The following is a 21,607-nucleotide window of genomic DNA, read 5'->3' on the forward strand; positions in this document are numbered from 1 at the left end:
TCACCTTAACCTGCTGGTTGCTGTATTCTCTTTCAATGATTAAAATATGAGTACAGATATGAGAAACCAACCTCGATCGTAACTAAGACAAGTTGTTCTTTTTTTTTTGTCAACGAGACAAGTTGTTCATTGTGTAGCACATGGCCACATGCCATTTATTTTTAAGACATTCAGCACTATCGAAATGTAAATACAAAAAAACAGCTAGCCTTTTTTGTTATAACAAACCTAAGGATATAAGATACAATACATTAGGTCAACTCATAATAAAAGTGAACTTGTCCAAGGAATAATATAAGAAACTAAAACGTATAAACATCTTGCCTCCATGGCATACTTTATTACATTACAGTTTTAATGATTTATCTCGCTAGAGAACTCTCCAATAAAATATAAGGGCAATCAATAGAGCAAATGTATTCCGCTGAGTTTCCAAGGAACTTGAAGTAGATAGGGTACATGCAACGAGGCCTACACCAAATGCAAAATGGGCGAGTTACACATTTCTTCAGGGCTTCTATCAAGTTCAGCTGCGATTCTCTGGATCCAGTTTTCAATTATAAGCATTCCTTGTGGACCTCCAAAGCCTAGGAAAGCAGTGTTGCTAGGATAGTTAGTAAAGCAAACGTTCCCTCTGATCCTCACATGTGGGATCTCATAGACATTATCAGAGTTAAACATTGCAATCTCAAGAACAGCTTCGGAAAGATCCAAAGAGTTTCCACCATTGTTCTAGACTTCAAGGTCATACGCCAATACTTTCCCATCATTAGTAAACCCAACCTGTAAATTTTAGCAGAGTAACAATTTAAAAGGAAATGTTTTATCTAATAACCACAGAGGATGATGATACCTTGTACTTTCCAACAAAACTATGACGGTGACCAGATATCATCATGTCCACATCTCTGTCCAGTATGAGTTTCACTGGTCGGTTCAAAAGGTAGGAAGGAACAGAAGCTGCAGCAGCTATGAAGGCTGATCTCGTTTCCTTGCCACCAAAGCCACCACCAATTCTTTTGGTTTTGCATACCACTTTAGACATTGGAAGTCCAAGAACATGTGAAACATATTGCTGGTGCCTATGAGGATCCTACATATATTTAAATCAAGCAGAACAAACATTATTGATTTAAAATCATAGTTAGTTAATATCTACTGGTCATAGAGTGGAACCAATGAGATTTTAGATGATATAAATGCTAAATAGTCGGCTTGCCTGACCAACACTTGATCTAGTTTAAATGGGTTGCTGAAAGAAAAAGAAGAAGCTAAATAGTATGCTTACTTGAGTGGATGAGATCATATGAACTTCATTGCCTCCATCACTTGTCCAAACCAAACTACCATGAGGCTCCATGTAGAAGTGTTCCTGGCTGCCCATTTGAACCTCTCCTTCTATTATCTTATCGCACTGACCTGACTGAAAGCATAGCTCTACATCTCCTTTCCTTAGCATTTTCTCTGTATTTGGATGAAAACTTTCAGCGGCAATAGCCTCCTTGATTGATAATATTGCTGGTAACTCTTCATACTCAACTTCAACTTTTCATGCTGCAGCTTTTGCATTCTCATGTGTATCCGCAACAACCACACCAATGACCTGCAAGAATCACATGCCGTTTAATGAAAAGCTAAGAAAGAAAGTGAAAAGTGAGTCTTACTTGTCCCACACACGTGACCACGTCTGTAGCAAATAGTTCTTCATCGGCAACAACAGGTCCAATCTTATTATCTGCTGGAACGTCTTTGGCAAGAAACAGACCAGCAAAACCAGGTGAAAGTTTGGATTTCGAGTCATCAATTGAAATCTTATTATCTGCTGAACAATCTTCTTATTCTTAATTATTGCCTGCTTCATGATTCCTATAACTTTCGCTAAGTCTCTTGCCAAACTTGAAGGGATCCAAATAGTTCTCTCTTTCTTAAGTACAACATGAATTTTGTTCGCTCATGCTAGCTAGTTAAAGTATTCTACTCTCTTTTTTTTTTGTTTTTTCTTTGTTCATATGCAGGAAGACTGTAAAGTCTGTAATCCAAGGGTTTCTTTCAGGATAGCCTTATAGATTTTTTTTCACATTATACTTGCAACTATTTTGATGAGCATGACCTAAGTTGAAGGATATACATCACTTTTGTGTCGTGGCTTGACACAGAAGTTACCGTTTATGTCGGGGAAACCTGTGATTTTGGTGTCGATCTGTAAAGTTTACCACCTGATGAAACTGAAAAGTCTCAAACACTTAACTCACAAAAGGAGTAAAAGAGTTCCAATTTCCAGGGTAATTAACTTCACGATTTCCTTCTATAATAGTTTATAGAGAAATGCTTTGATAAACAATCATTTTCTACCCAAGAGAAGAGAGACACATCTTTCTTCCATGTTTGAATAGGCAGAGACAACACAAAGAATGGTGATGTGTAGGACAACAACACTCGGTTACACTATGATTCACAGTGATTGTTCTTTTAGTCCTCAAGAATCTGTTACCTATAAATTTATAAGAAAACAGCTCACATTTTTAAAATAAAATAAAAATAAGTTCGATAGAGATCATCAAATTCATAATGGAAGTGAACTTGTCCAAGGAAGAATATAAGAAACTTAAACGAATAAACATCTTTCCTCATCAACGAAACCAAAATATGCAAGAAACGGAGCAAAGGTATGTCTCTGAGGTTCTTCCAAGCAACTTGAAGTAGATAGGGTACTTGCAACGATCCTTACACGGCCCCTTGCAAAACGGACGAGTTACACTATTATTGAGCTCCACCTCAAACGATTTGCACCAAATCTCTGCTATACTTCTTGGCATGAGCCCTGCAGAGTCTCCGAGCACACATTCTGTATGCAAACTAGCCCGCTGATCTTTACAAGTGTAGAACCATTCCTTTGGATTGGTTTCTCTCTCACAAATATCACACCAATATTTACCACTTGCCTCTTCCTCTTCGCCATAGCACAGTGAGAGAGGATGATCGTCTACTCTGTGCTTCACCACTTGTGGTAGAGTGGCGCATTTGAAGCACAATACAAATCTACAATCATCTTCAATGCACCTGAGCACATAATCTTCCTTGCTGTTGCAACCATTGCATATTTCTACTTCTTCTGTTGGAATGTAATATAAGGGATGTTGGGGATGACTTGGATGGACAAATGGCTCAGAAATTGAACCGCACAAGACATCAAACTCCTTACCCCCATCCTTGTACATGAAACCATTGGACCTTCGATAGCAAGCATCACAACTGAAGACTTCTAGCTCCTTGTTTGTAACTAAAGTGAGCCGTTCATTGTGTAGTACATGCCTTTTCTTTTTAGGACATTCAGCACACTTCTGATGGAGAGAAAAATGACAATCCATACATCCATAAAAGGATTGGAGACCGATGGGATGGATGCATGCGCTGCATCGTTTGTTATTCTCATACAAAACACCATTCCCATGGATTCGTCTTAGGTAATGCTCTTTGTGGCTGAAATGTTGTATTGTGTTTTCATCTATTACCACATATGGTTCTGTACCTTCTTCTTCTTCGGGTACTCCTTCGAGTTCTTTCCCGTTCCACACATCATTTCTGGTAGCACATTTAGAATGAAAGACATAGCCAGGACACCTCTTACAATAAAACCCTCCACATGTCCAATCCACCTTTTTGCGACAAACTCCGCACACAGAATTCATAGCAGCGTCACCAAGAACCGAAGTACGAGAAACACGGTGATCATGCCGGTTGATGTTAATGACACGTGGAAGGGCAAGACAGTCTTGATGGATCATGAAACCACAATCAAAACATGCGTAAGGGCTTCGATCTCCCTTCAGACCACAAGCATTACAAGTAAAAGAATCGAGTCGTGGAAGAAGGGTGAGTTGGTGATCATGCACTTTCGGATCAACAAGAGTTTTTTGTGGTGGGTTCAAAACACAAGGCATATCCAGTGTGAAGTTGCAAGAAGAACAATGATAAAACAATTCTTTGTCAATCTCTGTTCCGCAAAGACGACATTTACCATCAGAATAGTCCGGTGGCGGACCTGTGAGGAGCTTAAGAGGATGCAAGGAGTGGTAAGGATGGTTTACCTCTGTCGGATGATCTGTTGCTGGGTGCCATACACAATCCACGTGGAAGGCTACATCGCATTCATCACATTTGTAAGTAAGTCCAACACTAGCCTTCCCGCATTTAGCAGAACAGTTGAAGATGGTCTTATCCTTGACAAGTGTGAGCTTGTGGGGGTGAGTCTCAAAATTGTCAATAACATCTGGTGGTGGGTACTTGGCACAGTGTAGATCCAAGTCGCAGTCACACATCTGACAACGATAGCATAGCTTTGCGATTTTCCAACCACATAAATCACATATGTTACCTCCTTTATCAAGTCGAAGCTGGAGAGTGTGATTGGGGTGAGATGGGTGGTCGATGAATTGAGAGAGCTCGTTGTTGCCACATTTCTTGTGGACGAAAAAGACACAGAGTTTACAATAGTAGCCGTCACTCTGTGATTCATATCTTCCACAACAATCACCTCTCCTCAGATCATTCCAAGGCATCATAGGATGCTCGTGAAACAATGGTAACAACACTCCTCCCTCAGATTCCATTTGGTGGTCGTATACGAAGAGAGGGGAAGAAGATGGCTAAATCCCAAAGTTGCATAAAATTTCAAAGCTAGGTTAGATGGTTAGTCTGAGAGGCGTTCTTATAGACTTACTTTTTTACTTTTGGTGGTCATTCAATAATAATTAAAGTACTTCTCAATTATCATGGTTGATTAGTTAACTATATTTAGGACAGAAACCGACAAATACAATTAATGGGAAATTCTTTTCGCTCTAGCTTTTGTATTAGTTTATTGAATATTGAATAAAGAGCTATTCAACAAAAATGAAGAAGAATAAAAAGTAAGTTCGCCCTAGAGCTCCCAGACACGAGTATCGAGACTCGATTGCAGCCGCCGCCTCTCGACGCCGGTGAGCCCTCTGGCCACCGGCGTCGGGTCCTCCGTTTTAGCTCTTCTCATCTTTCTCGTTTCCGTTTCGTTTCCACCGTTTACGTTAGCCCTCCGACCTGGTTCTCTGTCTCTGTCAACATCTCTGCTCACGCCAAGTTTCCTCTCCGTAGAAAGCTTGTCCTTGTGAGTCGCAGATCTTGGCTGTCTCACTACAGATCTGGTTCCACTGGATCTGACTTTTCATGGGGGATTCCCCAACCCGTCGAGATTCTCGCCGGTTTCAGTTCCCGTTTTCCATCACCATCATCGTGCTGCTATGCTCACCTCCCCCTCGACGAATACCCACCCCTTGTTGGGGTTGAAGCCATTCATCCTCTCCAAGTTGAGCCTCACAAGCCAGATCCGCCGCCATCTCCGCACCGAAATAGGAAAAATAGGAAAAGCTTTAGCTATCTTCCTACGCTGTGTCTCATCTCTCCATCTGTTGGTCTGAGGCCTGAGCCGATGACTCACCACTCACCAAATGTATCCCATCCAGTCACCCGTCGCTGCACTTCAACCGCTGTACTGTCATCTTTCCGAAGAGGTCAGGTTTCTTATCTCCTTGGGGTCTTTACCAAAACAGATGTGCAAATATGGTCTTATCTCTCTTGTGCGAAAAGTTTATTATTCACTCATTTGCCGGTGGATTCATCGAGTTCGACTTCATCATCACTAGCAGCCTTCTCCTTGGAGAAGCAAACCACTACCTCCTTGTTAAGGAGTGTTTCCCTTCCAAACATTAAATGGAAGTGTCCATCCATATCTATATCCGTTTTGCTATCTTGCGTAGCGGTTCGTTTGGGGCCTGAAGATGCAACGGGTTTCGTTTCGGCGATTCTCCGAGGTGAAGATTGGATGTTAACGTCACTTGTGACTATTTCTCAGCTTTCCGGTCGTGAAGGTTTTATCGACGCATTTGAGCTTGGTCTTGAATTCGCTGTCATCTTCTATGAAGAACTATCCTACTTATCTGCTTTTGTGATTGTAGTTTATCATTTTAATCAAAGAGGATGGTTTATTCCCTCTGTTTATTGTAACCGAACGAGTTGAGATTGAATGAAAGTATGTTGTGTTCAAAAAAAAAGAATAAAGAGCTATTCCAATAAGTAAACATGATTGATTATGTAATTGACTGAGAGAGTCAGTTGTCAGTTTCTCTGTGCGCCAAAACTCCTTACACTTTGCTTCATAATACTGTCGAAGTTGTAACCACTGCTGGTTTCATCTTTGTATTGTGGAATGTAATACAAAGGATGATGATGCGTCACATAATATATCGTAACGTAAGGGAGAATGGGCTTTGAGACTTTACAAAATATATATAATTCAAAAAATTCACAATCAGTTACATGTATTTCGGAATAGACAGTGATTTTGATTGTGTTTTAAAAAACAAACAAAAAAAAAACAGTGATTTTGGTCACATAAGCAAAGTCTCAAACACTACTTGGTACAGAAGTTACTGCTTGCTTGATGTAGCGGAAGCTTTTAGGGATAGGACTAGAGATCCGTTGATTCTGAGAATACCCGGAAAACTAGGATAATCACAAAAATCTTATTTAGTCTAAGAATGCCTAAGATTAATGTCTTCTTAAATTCGTTGAGATCACCTATGATCTAGCCGAAAACAAGGAATAAAGAGTTTCAAACCTCTCTTTTATAAAATATCAATAACAATAATCTGAATACAACTCTAGGCATAGACGCCTATTTATATGAAAACCAAATAATTTTAAAACTATTAAAAATCCTTAAGATAATTATAACTAATTAAGATAAACACCAGAATAAATAATACTCTAGATAATTAAGATATTTGGATATATCCAAATATCTCTCTCCATCATTCTCTCCGGGTTGGAAAGATTCGTCCTCGAATCTTAACCGTGGTCTTCAACCTCAAAACCTTTGAGACTTAAAATTTTCACACGAAATCTTATTCTTTTGCGACTCTTCCATTGGTATCTCTTGACCTTCTTATTATTCCTCTCCAGACAAATTATAAGACACGTATTGCCTTTAGCCAAAATTTCCATAATCTGCATGAAACCTCCCGTTTTATTCCACAACTCTAAGGAGACATCTGATTGGCTTCTAGTGCTGTTGAATATATACGTGACATCTTCTTTTGTCGATATGACATGGAGATTCTTGGTAGAAGCGAATCCATCTTCCCAAACATCCACCACATGTCCATCGCTCATCCTTGCAATTTTGATGAAATTGTTTTCATCATCGTCACAAATAGAACTTTTAACATGAGCGTCTTTCTCTTCCATAACAGCATCATCATAGATATCGAATATAGGATCGCCAACAATATCGATATAAACGATTTCTTCACTTTTAGAAAACAAGTTTTTTTTTGCGAAAAAAATAAAATAAATGTTCCCATTCAACATGATTCCAGACTCGAGTTTTGATTAAGAAACCAAAACACCAGCTCTGATACCACCTGATGTAGCGGAAGCCTTATAAGATAGAACTAGAGATCCGTTGATTCTGAGAATACCCGGAAAACTAGGATAATCACAAAGATCTTATTTAGTCTAAGAATGCCTAAGATCAATGTCTTCTTAAATTCGTTGAGATCACCTATGATCTAGCCGAAAACAAGGAATAAAGAGTTTCAAACCTCTCTTTTATAAAATATCAATAACAATAATCTGAATACAACTCTAGGCATAGACGCCTATTTATATGAAAACCAAATAATCTTAAAACTATTAAAAATCCTTAAGATAATTATAACTAATTAAGATAAACACCAGAATAAATAATAATCTAGATAATTAAGATATCTCTCTCCATCATTGGTAACCTGTGAGTCTACCATCCTCATGTCTCAAACACTAAGCTTAGGGCTGAAATCTAAACTCACAAAAGGAGAAGTAAACTCATCGAAACAAGCCATCCTAATATACGCTCCGGGGTGGCAGGAGTGTCCAGATTGAACCATTTCCTGCCAAGACCCACCTCGGCTCTAGCCGCTTTGATCGCATCTTTAATCGCAAAGAAAACGGAGGCTCACCAACTGTTTTTGACCAAGGTATCTTGGGTCAGTTTCTTGACTTGCAAGTAAAGTAACAAAGCTTTGGGTGTGTGCTTTTTATATACCTTGAGAAGAGAAACCTATAAGTTGAAGGGAATCCCGGTTTAATCCATTTTAGAGCTGCATCTCCCCATTTAACTTCTTCTATAGCTACCCATCCTAACCCTTGCACAAATGCCCCTTCTATCTGCAACATGGTGAGATTTCAGACATAAAGACAACACTCTTTTGTTAAGATTTCAAGTGATTTTGTTTTTGTTTCAAAGAGAAGAGTGAGTACTTGTCCAATATCCCAGGTCCAACTTTACATCGACTGTTCTTGTATGATAGTTACCAGTTAATGTATTGATCTCAACTACTGCAAATGCAGCTCCATAGGTGTAATATAAATTTGTAGTGATTTTTGACTAGCGATTGTTGGCAAGGCTGAGTCAAGCACCAGAATTTCAAAAGGTCACAGTGATTTTTATTATTATTTCTCAAGAATCTGTTACCTATAATTTTAAAGAAAACAGCACGCCTTCTGTTATAACAAACATTATGGGTATGATAAGTACATTAGGGATATCAACTCATAATGGAAGTGAACTTGTCCAAGGAAGAATACAAGAAATTCTAAAACGAATAAATATCTTGCCTCATGGCGTACTTTATTACACTTTATAGTTTTAATGATTTATATCTATAGACCTCTCGAAATTAATTAAGATGAGCAAAAATAAGAGCAAGCGTATGTTCCTGAGGTTCCAAGCAACTTGAGTTTGATAGGGTACATGCAACGAGACTTACACCTGCTGCAAAATGGGCGAGTTACACTATTATTGAGCTCCACCTCATATGATTCGCCCCACAACTTTGCTACGCTTCTTGGCATGAGCCCTTCAAAGTCTCCGAGCACACATTCTGTATGCAAACTAGCCCGCTGATCTTTACACGTGTAGAACCAGTTATTTGGATAGGTTCTTTCCTCACAAATGTCACACCAGTATTTACCACTTGCCTTTTTCTCGCCATAGCATAGTGAGAGAGGATGATCATCTATTCTGTGCTTTACCACTTGTGGTAGAGTGGCACATTTGAAACCCAATACATATTCACAATCACCTTCAACGCACCTAAGCATCCGACGTTCTATGTTGCTGCAACCATCGCATAGTTCTCCTGTTGGAATGTAATATAAGGGATGTTCGGGATGACTTGGATGGACAAATGGCTCCGAAATTGAACCGCACAAGACATCTAACTTCTTATCACCATCTTTGTACATGAAACCATTGGACGTTCGATTGCAAGCATCACAACTGAAGACACGTAGCTCCTTGTTCGTAACTAAAGTAAGCTGTTCATTGTGTAGCACATGCCATTTCTTTTTAGGACATTCAGCACATTTATGATGGAGAGAAAAATCACAATCCATACAGTCATAAAAGGATTGGAGACCGATGGGATGGGTGCATGCACTACACCACTTGTTATCCTCATAGAGAACACCATTCCTGTGGAGCCTTAGGTAATGCTCTTTGTGGCTGAAATGTTGTATTGTGTTTTCATCTACCACCACATATGGTTCTACATCTTCGTCTTCTTCAGGTACTCCTTCGAGTTCTTTTCCGTTCCACACATCCTCTCTAGTAGCACATTTAGAATGAACGACATAGCCAGGACACCTTTGACAAGAAAACCCACCACAAGTCCAATCCACCTTCTTGCGACAAACTCCGCACACAGAATTCACAACACCAAGAATCGAAGTACGAGAAACACGGTGATTATGCCGATTGATGTTAATGACACGTGGAAGACCAAGACAGTCTTGATGGATCATGAAATCACATTGAACACACATGTAGGGGCTTCGGTCTCCTTTCAGCCCACAAGCATTACATGAAAAAGAAAAGAGTCTTGGAAGGAGGGTGAGTTGGTGACCATGAGCTTTCAAATCAACAAGAGATTGTGGTGGTGGGTTCAGAACACAGCGCATATCCAAGGTGAAGTTACAAGAAGAACAATGATAAAAAACCATTGTAGATGTACACCGTCGATTAAAATGAGATGAAAAAACGGTCTTCTAGGATGTTTTCTGCGGAGGTGCACTTAGGCGCTAGTCGGGTTACTTCTGAGGTGTCCGGATTACCTGGATTATCAAAAAAAAAAACCATTACAGATGAAAAAAGTTAGATGGTTGTTGAATTATTATGTGGAAGAAAGAGATGATGTGGAATGTAAAAAGTGTAATTTAGGATGTTGAAAAATTGTGACTATTGTATATAGTGTAATGGGAAATTCTTTTCGTACAACTTTCATCATTATATGGAATGGTTGCAAGTGAGAATTATAAGTGCTCTAGCTTTTACATAAGTTTATTGAATATTGAATAAACAGCTATTCCAAGGTATATGTGGAGAGCATAATCATATAAATAAGTAAATGTGAGTGATAGTAACGGTTAGTAATTGACTGAGAGAGCCAGTTCTGAGTCTCTTTACAATTTGCTTCATAATGATTGTCCAAGTTGCAACTACTGCAGGTTTCATCTTGTCAAATAGAATGGAATACAAGGGATGAGGGGTCACATGATATATTCGTAACGTAAGGGATGAGACTTTACGATATACATTATTCAAAAGAGCACTTAAGTGATTTTGGTCACCTAAGCAAACGCCTCAAACACAACTTGGTACATAAGTTATTGCTTATGTCTGGAAAACCTGTGAGTTTACACCTCCTCATGTCTCAAACACTAAGCTCAGGGCAGAAATCTGAACTCACAAACGGACAAGTAAACTCATCGAAACAAGCCATCCTGATACGTTCTGGAGTAGCAGGAGTGTCCAAAGGGAACCATTCGCTGCCAAGACCCACCTCGGCTCGAGCCGCTTTGACTGCATCTTTAATCGCAAATAAAACCGATGATGCCAGGAAAAACGGAGGCTCGCCAACCGCTTTGGACGAATGTATCCCCTTTGAGTTTGGATTCCCCTAATAGAAAAAAAACATCTTGGGTAAGTTTCTTGCCTTCCAAGTAAAGTCACAAAGTTTTTTATTGTTACATATATATACCTTGAGAAGAGAAACATTGAAGTTGAATGGAATGTCGTTAATGGAAGGTATCTTGTAGTTTCCAGGTCCGCAAGTGACTAGATTCCCCGGTTTAATCCATTTATGAGCTGCATCTCCCCATTTCACTTCTTCTAGAGCTACCCATCCTAACCCTTGTACAAATGCTCCTTCTATCTGCAAAACATGTTCAGAGTTCAGACACAAACACAACACTCTTGTCTTAATGATTTCAAGTGGTTTTGTTTCAAGTACTTGTCCAATATCTATGGCTGGGTTAAGAGAATATCCGAGGTCCAACTTTATATCGACCGTTCTTGTGTGAAAGTCACCGGTTAACGTATCGATCTCAACTTCCGCAAACGCAGCTCCATAGGTGTAATATCTGAATGGGTCTCCTTTACCAGAGATCCAGTCAAAGCCAACGTCGGGAACAATGTAAAACCCATGAGCCGAGAGGTCTATTCGTTGAAAATAGCATGCGCTTGCCAGCTACATAACAAGTCAAAATGAAGAGAGTTTTATTCAACAAAAATGCAAAAAAATGTTTCATGGATTCAACAAGAGTTACCTCAGCAAAGGAGTTGAAACTGAGCTTAGAGGCAACAGGGTCCATTCGTGCTTTAATCTGCTCACAAGCGTCCAAAACCGCAGCCCCGTACATGTCTGAGCTCAGAGAAGCAGCGGTTGGTGACGCATTTGGAACCTATCAAGATATAGAGAATTAAAAATAGTTATATCTCAACTCTTTAGCTTTGATATATTTAAAATAAATGTGACCTTGTCGGTGCTTGTCTCTGATACAAAAACGGAACTAAGGGGAATGTTAAAGGCAGACGCAGCAACTTGAGCAACCTTTGTGTGCAATCCTTGACCCATCTCTACACCTCCATGTGTCACCAAAACAGTACCGTCTGTGTACACATGAACAAGTGCACCGGCCTAACACCGGATAATCAAATTTATAAGTAAACAAAAACTTTGTTTCTTGCTTCGCAAGAAATAGGAGTGCAAGAAATAGGAGTGCAAGACTGACTTACCTGGTTCATGAACGTTTTGGTAAATGAAACGCCAAATTTTGTGGGAACCATAGCCACACCACGCTTTTTCCACCGGTTGTGGCTATTAAACTCGTCGACATCTCTACGAGCCTTTAGAAAGTTGCAAGATAGTTTCAGCTCCTTCCAGAGCTGATGCAGTGTGCAATGCTGAAGAGTCTGAGAGTAATGTGTGATAGAGCCTTCCACTTGAAAGTTTTTCTCCTAAAGTAAAACCCAAGAAAGCATCAAAACATGAGAAACATATATACCTACAAACTTTCAGGATACATTCAACTCACTTTGATTTCTTCAGGGCTTCTATCAAGTTCAGCAGCGATTCTCTGGATCCAGTTTTCAGTTATAAGCATTCCTTGTGGACCTCCAAAGCCTCGGAAAGCAGTGTTGCTAGGATAGTTAGTAAAGCAAACGTTGCCTCTGATCCTCACATGTGGGATCTCATAGACATTATCAGAGTTAAACATTGCAATCTCAAGAACAGCTTGGGAAAGATCCAAAGAGTTTCCACCGTTGTTGTAGATTTCAAGGTCATACGCCAAAACTTTTCCTTCATTTGTAAACCCAACCTGTAAATTTAGCAGAAAAACAATTAAAATGATTTTTTTTTTGGTGAGTCCAAAAAATGGAAACAAGAGGGGAAGATACCTACCTTGTACTTTCCAACAAAACTATGACGGTGACCAGATATCATCATGTCCACGTCTCTGTCCAGTATGAGTTTCACTGGTCGGTTCAATAGGTAGGAAGGAACAGAAGCAGCAGCAGCTATGAAGGCTGATCTCGTTTCCTTGCCACCAAAGCCACCACCAATTCTTTTGGTTTTGCATACCACTTTAGACATTGGAAGTCCAAGAACATGAGAAACATATAGCTGGTGCCTATGAGGATCCTACATATATTTAAATCAAGCAGAAAAAAAACGTTTTTTCATTTAAAATCATAATTAGTTAATATAAACTACAGTGACCTAAGGGCTATCTACTGGTTGTATGCTTACTTGAGTGGATGAGATCATATGAACTTCGTTCCCTCCATCACTTGTCCAAACCAAACTACCATGAGGCTCCATGTAAAAGTGTTCCTGGCTGCCCATTTGAACCTCTCCTTCTATTATCCTATCGCACTGACCTGACTGAAAGCATATCTCTACATCTCCTTTCTTTAGCATTTTCTCTGTGTTTGGGTGGAAACTTTTAGTAGCAATAGCCTCCTTGATTGATAATATTGCTGGTAACTCTTCATACTCAACTTCAACTTTTCCTGCTGCAGCTTTTGCATTTTCATGTGTATCCGCAACAACCACACCAATGACCTGAAAAAATCCAGACACAGTTTAATAAAAAGCTAAGAAAGAAAAAGTTTCAAGTCTTCTTACTTGTCCCACACATGTGACCACATCTGTAGCAAATAATTCTTCATCAGCTACCACAGGTCCAATCTTATTATCTGCTGGAACGTCTTTGGCAAGAAACAGACCAGCAAAACCAGGTGAAGATTTGGATTCTGAATCATCAATAGAAATTATGCGAGCATGTGGCATTTTGCTTAGCACTAAAGCAGCATGCAAGGTATTAGGAGGCACTGGAGTATCATCAGTATATTCTGCTTCCCCTGTGACCTACATGAAAGTTCAAGAGTGTTGAAGAGTTGAGACATTGTGTTATGCTGGAAATAACGACTTTACTTACACTCAAGCATCTTTCTCTTGTCTACTCTTATCACATATATCAATCAACAAGACATATGTCACACCACTTGATCTAGCGTGGCTAAGAAAATAACCAGAACATTGGATGGAACATTAGCCTCAGGCCCCCAAATGTTTTTAAAAAATTATATATAGGCCTCCAAATTTTTGTAAAAAAATATTCTAGGTCCTCAAACTATTAAAATCTTTACTAAATCGTCTATACCCCTTCAAAATCTCAGGGCCTGCCCCTGCCAACATACCTGCATTCTTGCTGAAAGATGGACTTCCGGCAAGCCAACAGCTGTTCCTTGTCTTACTGTCTCATAGTCTTGTCTTCCAGCTCTACATGGCCGAGCAAACGATTGCACAGCTGACGTATAAGAGGGTGGGAAAGTCTCTAAAGCTTGCTTTACATCGCGTAAATGATGAGTAACCCATAAGAAGAACTTAAAGAAGAAGCTTAGGACTAGAGACTTCCGAAACTCCACCATACCACCAGGAGCGTCTTCATCAATTAACACATCACTTTGTATAACCTTCAACGCATCTTGAAGAAGACCTTTGCTCCAACTCTTTCCAATCAGAAACTCCTCAGTCTTTCTTGCACGCAAAGTAACCGGAGCCACACCACCAAAAGCAACTATTGCTTCAGAAACGAACAGCTCTCCACCTCTCTCTTCGAGAAACACACGCATTCCACCGTTGACGATAGCTATATCATCCTCTCTACGGTGGGCCTGTTTAAACTCTTTCACATACTCCAAAGGCCTCGTCCACGGTATCAACACTGACAACAAGATCTCGTTGCTCTCCATATCCACTTTACGGTAGCCACTGAAGAAATCTCTTGCACGTACCGACCTAACGTCTCCGTAGCAGTTGATTATCTTGAACTCTGCTCTTGAAGCCATCCAAAGAGGGTTTAGATCAGATATAGGACTAGCTGTACATATGTTCCCACCAACGGAAGCAACGTTTCTTATCTGTGTCCCAGCAAACCACTTCAGCTGCTCAATAAAAGCCTTGCAAGCTGATGTCTCATGTGCAGGACGCTCCTTTACAACCTTCCTGAATAGTTTCAGGAGCTCAGAAAGTCTCAAAGCTGAACCAATCTCTACACCATTGTCATTAACATTCACTGTGTTAAGTTCTGGGACTTGACCAACGCATATCAACACCTGATACTGTAACCTCTTCAGCCTCATTTCGATTCCCACCTCAGTGTTACCTACCAGTAGCTTTGCTTCAGGATGTTTTGCCTTGAGATGGAGCAAGTACTGAAGTCTCACGGGTCTGTACCATATCATCCCTCCATCTCCTCTCAACTTCAGAGGAGCTAACTTCCTCAGTAAAAGCTCAGGAGGGAAGATAAGCTCCTTCTCCGTATACTTAGCCCCATCTGTATCACTATAAGAGATGGGCTGGAATCTACCGTCACCACATGAACAAGGTTTACCAGTAGATGGGCAAATACTTGAACCGTCTTGGAGGCTAAGTGAAGATAAGCCACTGTATAGAGCATCATTAGTTTTTGCGAAAACCCGAAAGGCATCAACAATGGGTCTGTAACCAGTACAGCGACATAAGTTTCCTGCGAGAGACTCTTCGATCTCCTCTTCAGAAGGTGGGGTTTTATTAGACCTCAGTAACGCATACATGGACATGACGAACCCGGGAGTGCAAAACCCACATTGTGAACCATGAGAAGATGCCAATGACTCCTTGGAGAGGGAGTAAGGATCATATCAGGTGGACATCATAGATTCTCCGGAAACTAGAACCAAAAAAAAAAAAGCATCTACCTGAAGTGGGTGCAAGCCGTGTTTGCGATGACCAACTCCCTCAATGGATATTACATGCATTCCTTCTACGGAATAGAGAGGTGCTAAACAAGCGTTGACAGCATAGTGTCTGCAATTATAAAAATCTCTGTTGGAGAAAGAATCAACAAGAAGGGCTTAACTCAACCAACATATAGAGAGAAAGAGACGCACATGCATTTGTTTGATGTTCTGTCATAATTAGAGACCATCACCGTGCAAGCCCCACAACCACCTTCACCGCACCCCAGCTTTGTCCCAGTCAGTCCTAAACCTACAGGTAACAAGAAATGCTTTTAGCAAATTATATAAAAACTTTTAAGCATATAGTCTTTACTGAGATGTATACAATTCATATTTAAACTAATATGGATGAAACCAAAATAAAAAAAATCCCACAATTCAAGTCTTTGCATCTCTAAAGTTGATTTGAAAACTGAACTTGTTGAGTACTTTTTAACCATTTACTCATTCCCAAACACTAGAACTTTATCGGAAACCAAAGACCAAAAATACAAGAGTAAAGTGATTATCATGTAATATACACACCTCGGAGGTATTCAAGAAGTGTCATATGAGCAAGGCCATCAGGTAACACTCTACGAACGCCATTGACGTACAGTATCGCCTCCGTAAACTCGTCTCCGATCTGCTCCATCTCTCCTTCCTTCTTCAGTGAACCCATAACTCAAATGATTATCGTTGAACTTAAGAGAGGACTAACAAAAGCAAGAAGATGGAGAAACTGATCATGATTAAAGTCAAAGTCAAGCACAAGGAGAGACTATGATGAGAGCATACTTTTCTTTATGTCTGAATATAATATATGTATCTGTCGTTGTCAGTTTCTCCATTATGCAATCCAAATCCTTTGGTTTTGTCTAAAACACCCACTAAACATAGTAGTACCACTGTTCTTAGTCGTTAGCAAACATTGTTGAATTTTCCACGGTTGAATATGTCAGCTTCACACGCAGCGACGTAAAGCGAACGGCACCTACACTTCTTCAATGCAAGCTCACCAAAACGGTCTTCGCTTCTAAGGGGGTGACACACGTCATCGATTGCTTGACCGACCGGTCAGATCCAAAATCCGGTTAAGAAACCGGGTCATGGTTGTTCTGATAGCTCTCATATTTGAACGCACCACATAGCCGAGCTTTATGGCCCCTTGGTCCCACGTGAACCTCTTTGCAACGTTTGCAAACTTCTGACCAGCTCTCACTTTCTCCCACGCCATCAGAGCGTTTGCACCAACGTGGAGACCAATTATATCATCTGTATACTTGGAGTTAGTGTTTACTATTTACTTTTTTTAGAAGGAGAATAAAACATGGACTATTCTAATTTAGATTTATTCTACGTATTATACGTTTGTTTGATAATATTCAAAATGTAGAGAAAAATCTATCAATATGTGTTGCAGTTCTTATTTAATTTGTTTGATAGTATAATATTGTTTGAACTTGTGTCTTTATTGTTTTGTTGAAAGAGTCAATTATATCGAAACAACAACAATTACAAGGTAACAAGACTAATTAATGGCCTACTTTTCTTTACAAATCCATGTGTAGACAGTGTAGTTACTAGATCATGTCGTATAAGCTGAAGTAATTTTGGACTTTGGTATATTGATGTGTTGAAGTTTGTTCGTGTACAAGAAACATTGAAATGTAAGACAATTGCGGTGGAATATATATAAATAAATGTTTCCGCATAATCCGACCAACTTGAGAGAAAAATCCAATTGTGAATAGAGTGATATATATGCGAAATATTGGAACTTAGTGCCATTTGCATGGAACCATGTTTTGAGGCTATTCCTTCGTGCAAGTGACTATACCAATTTAGGGTTCCCTCATTAATCATTTATGTAAAATCAATAATAATTATTAATTATAATCTTTTAAAAAATTCTTAATTAAATTGATCGATCATGAAATGTTTATTAGGGAAAAATAACAGATTTAACTAGCGTTTTTAAGTAACTAATTTAGTAATTTCTAGAATAATTAGTATAGGCATTAATTGAGTTTGCGTTTAGCTGTATTTCTTTTCCTTAACTTCCTCTTCACGTAACTACCGCATGGAGAGCGCTGTCTTTTCTAGTTATGACGTGAAAGCTTCTTAAAAGACAGCTTTTACTTCCACCGTTAAACCCTAAACTATTTAATACTTATACTTTTCACCCCTAATATTTTAAATTACTAAATTACACCCTTGTATTTATTTTCATATAAATAGACATCAAGAACAAAACCTTTCTCCTTGGGCTCTTCTTTCAAATCTCTCTTCCCTGCTCATTGCAGGGAAACCACCCCACCCCTTCTTGAATCTCTTTTGTTCACCATGGAAGTCAAAAACCAGATCAATGGTAGAGAAGAAGAGATCAAGAACAAGATGAAGAAGAAAAGATCACGTGGCATGCACGTGATTGGTGTAGTTTTGTACATGCTTCGCCGTCGTAGGATGACAAAGCCGTTTAGAAATGGGTTTTGGCGGCGAGTTGTTGAGTCCTTTCAGCAGTTGAAAAACGATAAGATTACCATGCAGCCACCGTCTAATATTACGATAATGCCACCGGCTTCTCCGGTGAAGGAGAAACCTCCAGCGAGTAATGACGATCGGCTATCAGAGATGGTAGAGGTTTTCACGGCGACGTCTTCTTCTTGCTCTTCGGGAATCTCCGGATATGGATCGGCAAAGTCGTTGCGTGATATGGACTGTCTTGATGAAGATGAAGATGATGATGATGATGAGGATTGCTATCGTGACGTTGATGGAGGTGATGAGATGATTGACGTGAAAGCGGAGGAGTTTATTGAGAGATTTTACGAGCAAATGAGGATGCAAAATCAGGCTTATACAGGACGTTGCAAAGGCAAAGGGACGATGACGGTCTAGCGATGAAGCATATTATATGTCATGAACGTATGGTTTATACATGCATAGAGATGTGCATGTTTATCACACTGGAAGGTTCTTAGGGTATGTCTTTGTCTTTAATTATATCGAAACATTTAATCTGCAAGAAAACATATCATCTATTTGTTTATTTTATAAATTTAATTAGTGTGTTTGAGTGTTTCTAGTCGATGGTTAATTTGTACGAATTGTTTGCAATAATACTAAATTTCTAAAATACATTCATTTGCTTCCTGTCGACCAATTCTGTTATTAATTTACTTTGCAGAAGTGAGGATTTGTTTCGGCCGAATCTGTGTCCAATAAAATATATACATTTATGATACCTATAAACTCTCGTGTCCAATAAACTCTTGAATTGGTTCAACTCACTTTTGTCTCGGACAAAATTGGGCTTAACAGATTTAAACCACTTCGTATATATAGGCTTGTTCATTACCGTCCCATAGACCTAAGAATGACGAACTCCCAAAGCTAACTAATTCTTTTGAATGGTACCAAATTTCACGATATATCAACAATTCATTTGTTTGCTTTATTATTAAACTTATATAATGTTTGTAAATGCCTAACTAAATCATAAATATGGATTCAGTTAAGACGTAAATCATTTTGTAGAAAACACAGGAGCTTGAATAGGTCTTAGATTCTAAAACGAGAGCGGAGTTATAGTCAAACTTACATACAAATCCAACTTTGATGGCTTCTGGGTTGGCCTTAAAGATAGGATACATTAGAGGTTATTATCATGGTCATAGTGTGTCTTTCCCCGGGAAATTAGGGTTTAGCATTGTGCTATTTTGTGTATTTAAAAAAACTACACTCCTTATTGTTCTAATTAAATCCATTCAGAGATAACGAAACATAGTCAGATATAATGCTCTCTTCACGAGCTCTTAATGCAGCGTCTCGTTCGTCTCTCAGTCGTCCTCTTCTCGCCAAGAGACTAGCTTCTTCCGGTCGAACTGCTGATCCTGATATCCATGGTCGTAACGATGGAGACGAGCCTAGTCTTTTCCCAACAGACCCCGAAGTATCATCCATCTTTTATTTACATTTTCTGTCATTAATTACACTTTAATTTGACTTTACATTGTCACAACAAAAAATGTAGATTGTTTCTTAAAATTTTGTTTTTATTACCAATCATGCTAAAAAAATTTAGAGGTAGGTCTTAAAACATAACTATACTCACTTAACCAACAAGATTATTAATTATTAATTGTGATATGTTTTTTGTTGTAGGGTTTGGATGATGTAGCGAATCCCAAGACTCCGGCAGATGAGATTGTACCGGACATTCGACCACCCGGTTTAGAAAAAGAACCGCTTAAGCCTCCTAAAAACCCACGAACTACTTCACACAAGATTGAGTCTACTCCGGTTGGTCTGCCTGCAGATCCCAGTCTCCAACAGAAACGAAAATAAGAGCAGCAAAAGCCTTAGCAGCTGCACCCGCCATGGTCGCCTAGTATAAGACATACTATTGTGAACTGTAGGCAGATATGTTTACTTTTTATTAGCTTTTGAGAATAAAAAAACAAATTATTTATGCTTTCTTGGGACTAAAGAAAGTAATTTACTTCCATTTTTACAAATGTGTTAGTATATTGGAATTTTGAGTTGATGTGATGCATGAGGTTAGGCACAATAGATTTGACTCAAGCATATGTGGTGATAATTAAAAGACAGTTTTCAAATGGTCCAAAACGGTTTTAATTTGGTTCTTCAACAGAATTCCTTCGGTGTTTATCCCCCACAAGCTGTAAATTTTGAAGAGAGTCACATTCCAAAGTTGCTATTAAAGAAGTCTTAAAAGAAAATAGATAAAAAAAAAATTTTGAGGCAAACATAGAAAGATAAAAACTCTTCATAATTTCACAAGTTTTTGTGTTCTTTATGTATTCCACCTTTGAAAAACACCATTACTTTGATTCGCTTAACATCATCAAAGCAAAACACCCATCATTGTGATCAATAATATTATATTAGCTAGAGGTTTGTCCGCGTTTCGCGCAGGTTGTTCGGTTTATAATTTATGATTTTGTTGGATAATGTTCATTGTCAATAGATATAGAGCTTTTGATATGGTTGTATTTTATGTGTTTGGCATGCTAGTGTAAAGTTTTATGTAATGTGTATATCGTAAATATAGTGGGTGTAACATAGTAAATGTTTTGGCTTAGGGTTGTCTTTAAGGTCATAGAGAGGGGACTGATGAAAGAAGGGGGAATGTTACTAGGAAATTGTGGAAAATACTAAGCAAAAACTCTGATATTTCCCAATAGTGAAACAGTATTTGCTATGATATTTGCCAATTTTTAATATTCTGTATAGTATAAGGATGTTGAAAACTTGTAGCCTAATGTTGTTTGTAAACAATAGGGCTCGGGGGAGGTTTGTTTTGATGAATTGTTTTTTGCATGTGTTTGTGTGTTGTTTCTTCATTTTTTTTCTATAAAATTTACGATGATGTTTGTAATTTTGTTAAAATTGCAAATTAAAATTTTGAGGAATATACTTTAGCAATATTTGAAAGAAAGAGAGGAGCTAGTGTTTTAAATGCAAGTATGGAGAGGTGCTAGTGTGGCAATGGCTAACATGACCATTGATAAGGATAATGTCAAAATTATATATACTTGTTAAGTTTTTAAGGTCAATGATGGCACTTTTATTCCATTATCGATTGCCACTTCTGAACTTAGGTTGTTTTGTAAAGAGATACGAATGACTTATATATGTGCTAAGCTAGTGTGGTGGTTAGAGTTTTCATGTTGTGGTCCAATAATTGAGTTCTTCCACGGTAGTGTTGGAAGTTGGTGGGCTGAGATTATATGATGGGCTATTGATTAAGGATGTTGGAATGAATTTGTTGATTATATGTTTAATAAGTGTTTTTAGTCACTTATGATTTGAACTTCTTATCATAGTAATGAACTGGGATGGTAGAAGCTGGTGTTGAAGTTGAAACCCTTAATTTTTTTTTTTTAAATCGTAGTTGCA

General features: G+C 38.8%; 6 protein-coding genes across 7 annotated transcripts; 2 read left to right on the top strand and 4 right to left on the bottom strand.

Annotated features, from left to right (window-relative positions):
* Window positions 1–177: 177 nt before the first annotated feature.
* Window positions 178–1,553, bottom strand: LOC125577631 (xanthine dehydrogenase 2-like). The gene is made up of 3 exons (XM_048739124.1): window positions 1,289–1,553; window positions 854–1,093; window positions 178–783 (listed from the first exon to the last, which is right to left on the bottom strand). The coding sequence occupies exons 1-3, from the start codon at window positions 1,457–1,459 to the stop codon at window positions 733–735; spliced, it is 462 nt and encodes a 153-aa protein (XP_048595081.1). The 5' UTR covers window positions 1,460–1,553; the 3' UTR covers window positions 178–732.
* A 706-nt stretch (window positions 1,554–2,259) lies between these two features.
* Window positions 2,260–4,905, bottom strand: LOC111200822. The gene has a single exon (XM_022692206.2). It carries the CDS (start codon window positions 4,608–4,610, stop codon window positions 2,631–2,633), a length of 1,980 nt encoding a protein of 659 aa, XP_022547927.2. The 5' UTR covers window positions 4,611–4,905; the 3' UTR covers window positions 2,260–2,630.
* A 3,753-nt stretch (window positions 4,906–8,658) lies between these two features.
* On the bottom strand, window positions 8,659–10,068 carry LOC111200821. Its single transcript, XM_022692204.2, has one exon. It carries the CDS (start codon window positions 10,033–10,035, stop codon window positions 8,758–8,760), a length of 1,278 nt encoding a protein of 425 aa, XP_022547925.2. The 5' UTR covers window positions 10,036–10,068; the 3' UTR covers window positions 8,659–8,757.
* A 383-nt stretch (window positions 10,069–10,451) lies between these two features.
* LOC125575486 (xanthine dehydrogenase 1-like) lies at window positions 10,452–16,482 on the bottom strand. Of its 2 annotated transcripts, none has more exons than XM_048739120.1 (14): window positions 16,229–16,482; window positions 15,854–15,953; window positions 15,662–15,770; window positions 14,120–15,577; window positions 13,545–13,787; window positions 13,167–13,481; window positions 12,819–13,058; window positions 12,451–12,735; window positions 12,152–12,373; window positions 11,892–12,053; window positions 11,683–11,817; window positions 11,367–11,603; window positions 11,115–11,288; window positions 10,452–11,033 (listed from the first exon to the last, which is right to left on the bottom strand). In XM_048739120.1, the coding sequence occupies exons 1-14, from the start codon at window positions 16,362–16,364 to the stop codon at window positions 10,788–10,790; spliced, it is 4,062 nt and encodes a 1,353-aa protein (XP_048595077.1). In that variant the 5' UTR covers window positions 16,365–16,482; the 3' UTR covers window positions 10,452–10,787. The 2 variants fall into 2 exon arrangements, with proteins under 2 accessions (XP_048595077.1, XP_048595076.1); XM_048739119.1 differs by having other exon boundaries at window positions 14,120–15,580.
* A 1,088-nt stretch (window positions 16,483–17,570) lies between these two features.
* On the top strand, window positions 17,571–18,823 carry BNACNNG46680D. Its single transcript, XM_013819283.3, has one exon. The coding sequence runs from the start codon at window positions 18,029–18,031 to the stop codon at window positions 18,581–18,583; it is 555 nt and encodes a 184-aa protein (XP_013674737.3). The 5' UTR covers window positions 17,571–18,028; the 3' UTR covers window positions 18,584–18,823.
* A 621-nt stretch (window positions 18,824–19,444) lies between these two features.
* On the top strand, window positions 19,445–20,215 carry LOC125577633. The gene is made up of 2 exons (XM_048739125.1): window positions 19,445–19,637; window positions 19,850–20,215. The coding sequence occupies exons 1-2, from the start codon at window positions 19,482–19,484 to the stop codon at window positions 20,030–20,032; spliced, it is 339 nt and encodes a 112-aa protein (XP_048595082.1). The 5' UTR covers window positions 19,445–19,481; the 3' UTR covers window positions 20,033–20,215.
* Window positions 20,216–21,607: the final 1,392 nt, after the last annotated feature.

The sequence above is a fragment of the Brassica napus genome, chromosome A9 (genome assembly GCF_020379485.1).
Source record: "Brassica napus cultivar Da-Ae chromosome A9, Da-Ae, whole genome shotgun sequence".
NCBI lineage: Eukaryota > Viridiplantae > Streptophyta > Magnoliopsida > Brassicales > Brassicaceae > Brassica > Brassica napus.

What these genes read in the sequence shown, in the direction of transcription:
- BNACNNG46680D (XM_013819283.3), top strand. Translation starts at nt 18,029, where the DNA reads ATGGAAGTCAAAAACCAGATCAATGGTAGAGAAGAAGAGATCAAGAAC.
- LOC111200821 (XM_022692204.2), bottom strand. Translation starts at nt 10,035, where the DNA reads ATGCGCTGTGTTCTGAACCCACCACCACAATCTCTTGTTGATTTGAAA.
- LOC125575486 (XM_048739119.1), bottom strand. Translation starts at nt 16,364, where the DNA reads ATGGGTTCACTGAAGAAGGAAGGAGAGATGGAGCAGATCGGAGACGAG. An exon ending in AGAACATCAAACAAATGCAT is followed by an intron (nt 15,771 to 15,853) that starts GTGCGTCTCTTT and finishes TTATAATTGCAG; the next exon opens with ACACTATGCTGTCAACGCTT. An exon ending in GTTTTGTTGGAAAGTACAAG is followed by an intron (nt 12,736 to 12,818) that starts GTAGGTATCTTC and finishes CTAAATTTACAG; the next exon opens with GTTGGGTTTACAAATGAAGG.
- LOC111200822 (XM_022692206.2), bottom strand. Translation starts at nt 4,610, where the DNA reads ATGGAATCTGAGGGAGGAGTGTTGTTACCATTGTTTCACGAGCATCCT.
- LOC125577631 (XM_048739124.1), bottom strand. Translation starts at nt 1,459, where the DNA reads ATGCTAAGGAAAGGAGATGTAGAGCTATGCTTTCAGTCAGGTCAGTGC. An exon ending in ATATGATCTCATCCACTCAA is followed by an intron (nt 1,094 to 1,288) that starts GTAAGCATACTA and finishes AAATATATGTAG; the next exon opens with GATCCTCATAGGCACCAGCA. An exon ending in GTTTTGTTGGAAAGTACAAG is followed by an intron (nt 784 to 853) that starts GTATCATCATCC and finishes TAAAATTTACAG; the next exon opens with GTTGGGTTTACTAATGATGG.
- LOC125577633 (XM_048739125.1), top strand. Translation starts at nt 19,482, where the DNA reads ATGCTCTCTTCACGAGCTCTTAATGCAGCGTCTCGTTCGTCTCTCAGT. An exon ending in TTTTCCCAACAGACCCCGAA is followed by an intron (nt 19,638 to 19,849) that starts GTATCATCCATC and finishes TTTTTGTTGTAG; the next exon opens with GGTTTGGATGATGTAGCGAA.